This window comes from Ipomoea triloba, chloroplast (genome assembly GCF_003576645.1).
Source record: "Ipomoea triloba voucher KIOM201701018921 chloroplast, complete genome".
In the NCBI taxonomy this organism is placed as follows: Eukaryota; Viridiplantae; Streptophyta; class Magnoliopsida; order Solanales; family Convolvulaceae; genus Ipomoea; species Ipomoea triloba.
The window spans coordinates 80001-85000 of NC_037913.1; the positions used below are offsets into that span (position 1 = coordinate 80001).

Below are 5000 nucleotides of genomic sequence, written 5' to 3' on the forward strand. Positions count from 1 at the left end.
TTTACATCTTCTATGTGAAAATGCTCTATTTTCATAAGATCTTCTTGACTTTTATTCAAAAGGTCCAATAATGTAGAGATATTGGACTTTTTGAGGCAATTATAGATCTTGGGAGGGAATTCTAATTGGTCAATAAAAATTGATTTCAATGCTAGTTTTTTTTTGTTTTTTCTGAGTTTAGCCACTTTATCATGAAAGGTAAAGGGGGATAAAGGAATCGTGTGTTCACCATCCTCTAAATGTAAGTTTTCTTCCTCCATATGTAAAAAGGGAATAAATAAATCAATCAAATTGCGGGAGGCTTCATGAAGTGCTTCTTTCGGGGTTAAACTTCCGTTTGTCCATATTTCTAGAAAAAGTATCTCTTGTTTTTCATTCCCATTCCCATAAGAATGAATACTATGATTCGCATTTCGAACCGGCATGAATACAGCATCTATAGGATAACTTCCATCTTCAAAGTTATGGTGCGTTTTTAGAATATATCCGCGATTTCTCTCGATTTGTAATCCAATACAAAAATCAATTGGTTCCGTCAACCAAGCTATATGTTGTGTGTTATCAACGATTTGCACAGAAGGGGGTAAGATGATATCTTCAGCAGTTACACATCCAGGACCCTTGACACAAATAGACGCGTCACAAGTTCCATATAGATTACTTCTCAATACAATTTCTTTCAAATTCATTAAAATCTCATGTACCGATTCTTGAATACCCGCTATGGTAGAATATTCATGCGGGGCTTTCTCCGATTTTACACGTGTGATACATGTTCCTTCTATTTCCCCAAGCAAAGCTCTTCGCATCGCAATGCCTATTGTGTCGGCTTGACCTTTCATAAGTGGAGACAGAATAAAGCGGCCATAATAAAGGCGTTTACTGTCTGTTCTTGATTCAACACATTTCCACTGTAGTGTCCGAGTAGATACTGTGACTTTCTCTCGAATCATAGCAATATTATTTGATTAGATTAGCGAATTCTTGATTTTATTTCTCTTTCTCTTGAGATTTTTTCAATGTTCATTTCTACACACGTCTTTTTTTCGGAGGTCTACAGCCATTGTGTGGCATAGGGGTTACATCCCGTACGAAAGTTAATAGTATACCACTTTGAAGAATAGCTCGTAATGCTGCGTCTCTTCCGAGACCGGGACCCTTTATCATGACTTCTGCTCGTAGCATACCCCGATCAACTACTGTACGGATAGCATTTGATGCCGCGGTTTCAGCAGCAAAAGGTGTCCCTCTTCTCGTTCCCTTGAATCCAGAAGTCCCGGCGGAGGACCAAGAAACTACCCGACCCCGTACATCTGTAACAGTGACAATGGTATTATTGAAACTAGCTTGAACATGAATAACTCCCTTTGGTATTCTACGTGCACTCTTACGTGAACCAATACGTCCATTCCTACGCGAACTTCTTCTCGGTATAGCTTTTGCCATATTTTACATTTCGTAAATCTGAGTTAGCGATATATGGATATATCCATTTCACGATTCTTTATTTTTACATTGGTTCAGTTGGTAAGTCTGATTATCCTTGTCGTTGTTTATGTCTCGGGTTGGAACAAATTACTATAATTCGTCCTCTTCTACGGATTAGTCGACATTTTTCACAAATTTTACGAACAGAAGCTCTTATTTTCATATTTCCCATTCCTTACCTTCATTTGAAATCTACTTTTTTCAAAAAAGTTTCTTGATATTTTGCATCTCGAATTGTATTTCCGTGAAAGACATGTTTGTTAAAGTTGAAAAACGAATCCTTCGAATCTTTGTTGCGTTGCGAAGTTGATAAATTATACGCCCTCTGGTTGAATCATAAGGACTTACTTCAAATTTGACTTTTTGGCGGTATCCATATAAACCTACGTCGGATCTTTTCCGAAACAGAACTTAGAATCAGATCTTCATTCTATAAATAAGCCCGGAACATACTATTCGGAAGCGATTCATTAATGAAACCCTTAGGAATTCATTTTTGTTCTTTCATCCCAGGTACTGTAAGTGATCTTGAAGTATCAACTAATGCAGGTAGAACGATATTCAATAACTCCCCCATTTTTTCCTTTCCCAAATTTTACAAACAAATAAGAAGTTTTGGATCCAATTTTTATATTCTATTCAAAATATTACCATATATAACACAAAATTTCTCCCCCGATTCCTTCTAGTCGAGCCTCTCGGTCTGTCATTATACCTCGCGAAGTAGAAAGAATTACAACTCCCATCCCACCTAAAATTTTAGGGATTCGTTGATAGTTAGAATAGATTCGTAAACCGGGTCGACTGATCCGTTTTAAATTGAAAATATTTCTATAGGGTCTTTTCCTATTCCTTCTATGTCGCAGGGTTAAAACAAAAAAATTTTTGTTTTTTTCTCGATGCTTTCTCACGTTTTCAATAAAACCTTCTCGTAAAAGTATTCTTACAATATTTTCGGTAATATTGGTGGATGCTATTCGAACCACTCTTTTTCGATCCATATCAGCATTTCGTATAGAAGTGATTATCTCAGCAATAGTGTCCCTACCCATGATGAACTATAATTATTGCGGCAAAAAAATTGGATACTATCAACGTGTTTTTTTACTTATTTGTCTATGAATTCTATTTTTCAAGAAAGATATATGCGTGAGACACATTCTACTCAATTTTGAATCTATTTCTTTCAAATACTCCACTAGAAACATATCACGATTTACTTTTCTAATACCTTTCTTTCAAATACTCCACTAGAAACATATCACGATTTCCTTTTATAATACTTCGGGAGCTAATGAAACTATTTTAGTAAAATTGAATTGTCTCAACTCTCGGGCGATTGCACCAAAAATTCTAGTTCCTTTTGGATTTCCTTCTTTATCAATAACAACGGCGGCATTGTCATCATATCGTATTATCATTCCGTTGTCACGTTTGAGTTCTTTACAGGTACGCACAATTACCGCTCTGACTACTTCGGATCTTTCTAGAGGCATATTAGGTACTGCTTCTTTGATAACAGCAACAATAATGTCACCAATATGAGCATATCGACGATTGCTAGCTCCTATGATTCGAATACACATCAATTCTCGAGCCCCGCTGTTATCCGCTACATTTAAATGGGTCTGAGGTTGAATCATATCATTTTTTTTTACTCTGTTTTTTACAATGCAAAGGGCGAAGAAAAAAAGAAATATTTTTTGTCCACAAACACAAAAAGAAACCTGTGTTTTTGTTTCATTCCTAAGATTCCTTTCGGGTGGTTTTAGATTTTTCTTCTATCTCCGAACTAATGAATTGAGTTCGTATAGGCATTTTGGATGCTGCTATTGAAATAGCTCTTCTGGCAATCTTTTTTGTTACTCCACCCATTTCATAAAGTATTCGACCGGGTTTCACAACAGCTACCCAATATTCAGGGGATCCTTTTCCCGAACCCATACGTGTTTCCGCGGGTCGTACAGTAACTGGTTTATCTGGAAATATGCGTACCCATATCTTTCCCCCACGACGTGCATTTCGTGTCATTGCTCGTCGACCTGCTTCTATTTGTCTAGATGTGATCCAAGCAGGTTCAAGTGCTTGAAGAGCATATTTACCGAAACAAATATGATTACCTCCAGAAGATATCCCCTTCATTCTTCCTCTATGTTGTTTACGGAATCTGGTTCTTTTGGGGTTATAGTTGATGGTTGTTTCTCAATTCCATCTCTACTACAGAACTGGACGTGAGAGTTTCTTCTCATCCAGCTCCTCGCGAATCACGAATAAAGGATTTCAAAATTTGGATTTTTAATAATGAAGTTCATTTCAATTAATTAAGATATAATATTCAAAAAATGAAGTTAAGATATATATGTATTTTTTGAGGAATACGAAGAATCGTTAGTCATTTATATATCTTGTTTGAATAGATAATTCAACATTTTCATATTAGTTTTACTAATATTGTATTATTATTGTAACTAATCCTTATTCTGTCTTTTATCCTATTGCTTTTGCAATAAAAAAAGAAAGTTTTCGCGGGCGAATATTTACTCTTTCAATTTCTATTTCAGTTGTAGGGCTAGCTCGTGACGTCTCAGATCTCAGAATAGATGAATAGATCTCCGGCTCATTCCGCCATCCCGACCAGTGAATCTTTAATATTTTTTTTTCAATGGAATCTTTGTCATTCACAGGTTCCGTCGTTCCCATCGCTTCTTACTTAATGGTTAGGTCCGAATTTGACAATGGAGCTCGTAAGAATAATCAAATAAAGTCTTGAGCCATTCTTCTCAGTCTTTTTTGGCTCGAAGCTCTTGATTTTTTCTTGTATTATTCTATTAATTGATTAATTTCATTAATTAGGGTATGGATAAATCAGTATTCATGCTTTATTACACTGCCTTTTATGATAGACCTTACATATTGGAATTTTAAATCATTGAGATTCTTTTTCTCTCTTTCTCTCCTCCTTCCATTTATCCACATCTTTTTTCTCTTCTATTTTGCTTTGCAACTTAGAATCTTTTTTGTTTATGAAAAAAAAATGGCAGTTGCTACAAAGATATGACCTATACTATATATCATATCGTGACTGGTTCTTTAGATCCAGATAATGCGAAGTTGATGAGTTGGTTATTAGTTCTTCTCTAGTTATTAGTTCATACTATGGGTCTGGTTTAATCCTAACCCTAAAAAATCAACGAGTCACACACTAAGCATAGCAATGATATCAAATGGTCAATCGAATTTTTATTCAACCCTATAGAATTCAGTATTAGAAATTAGAATTGCTCCCTTTGATTGACCAGAAAAAGAATGACCGAGGTTCTCTGCTTTTGTTCAATTACTGGTATCGAAGGGAAAGATAAGTAATAAAGGTTTATTAGGCCTCGTCCAGAAATATCCAAATTTTTATGCCTAATACCCCATAGATAGTTCGAACTGGATAAGAACAATAATCAATTTTAGCTCGAATAGTTTGTCGGGGAACCCTCCCTTCTCTGATCCATTCCACACGTGCA

General features: G+C 35.7%; 7 protein-coding genes and 1 pseudogene across 7 annotated transcripts in view; all 8 read right to left on the reverse strand. All coding sequences in view use genetic code 11, as the record gives it.

The window, feature by feature from the left end:
- The window catches only part of rpoA, a 1014-nt gene extending 61 nt beyond the window's left edge, over positions 1–953 (reverse strand). The window contains exon 1 of the mRNA in view: positions 1–953. This exon is cut by the window's left edge and continues 61 nt beyond it. Coding sequence (YP_009491757.1) covers positions 1–953 — 953 coding nt within the window.
- Positions 954–1029: 76 nt separating this feature from the next.
- On the reverse strand, positions 1030–1446 carry rps11 (ribosomal protein S11). The gene has a single exon. It carries the CDS (start codon positions 1444–1446, stop codon positions 1030–1032), a length of 417 nt encoding a protein of 138 aa, YP_009491758.1.
- A 91-nt stretch (positions 1447–1537) lies between these two features.
- rpl36 (ribosomal protein L36) lies at positions 1538–1651 on the reverse strand. Its single transcript has one exon. The coding sequence runs from the start codon at positions 1649–1651 to the stop codon at positions 1538–1540; it is 114 nt and encodes a 37-aa protein (YP_009491759.1).
- Positions 1652–1799: 148 nt separating this feature from the next.
- Positions 1800–1944, reverse strand: infA (annotated as a pseudogene).
- Positions 1945–2135: 191 nt separating this feature from the next.
- rps8 (ribosomal protein S8) lies at positions 2136–2540 on the reverse strand. The gene has a single exon. It carries the CDS (start codon positions 2538–2540, stop codon positions 2136–2138), a length of 405 nt encoding a protein of 134 aa, YP_009491760.1.
- Positions 2541–2762: 222 nt separating this feature from the next.
- Positions 2763–3131, reverse strand: rpl14 (ribosomal protein L14). The gene has a single exon. The coding sequence runs from the start codon at positions 3129–3131 to the stop codon at positions 2763–2765; it is 369 nt and encodes a 122-aa protein (YP_009491761.1).
- A 103-nt stretch (positions 3132–3234) lies between these two features.
- Positions 3235–4698, reverse strand: rpl16 (ribosomal protein L16). Its single transcript has 2 exons — positions 4690–4698; positions 3235–3669 (listed from the first exon to the last, which is right to left on the reverse strand). Exons 1-2 carry the CDS (start codon positions 4696–4698, stop codon positions 3235–3237), a joined length of 444 nt encoding a protein of 147 aa, YP_009491762.1.
- A 163-nt stretch (positions 4699–4861) lies between these two features.
- rps3 (ribosomal protein S3) overlaps positions 4862–5000 on the reverse strand; it is a 657-nt gene continuing 518 nt past the window's right edge. The window contains exon 1 of the mRNA in view: positions 4862–5000. This exon is cut by the window's right edge and continues 518 nt beyond it. Within this exon, the coding sequence (YP_009491763.1) occupies positions 4862–5000 (139 nt within the window).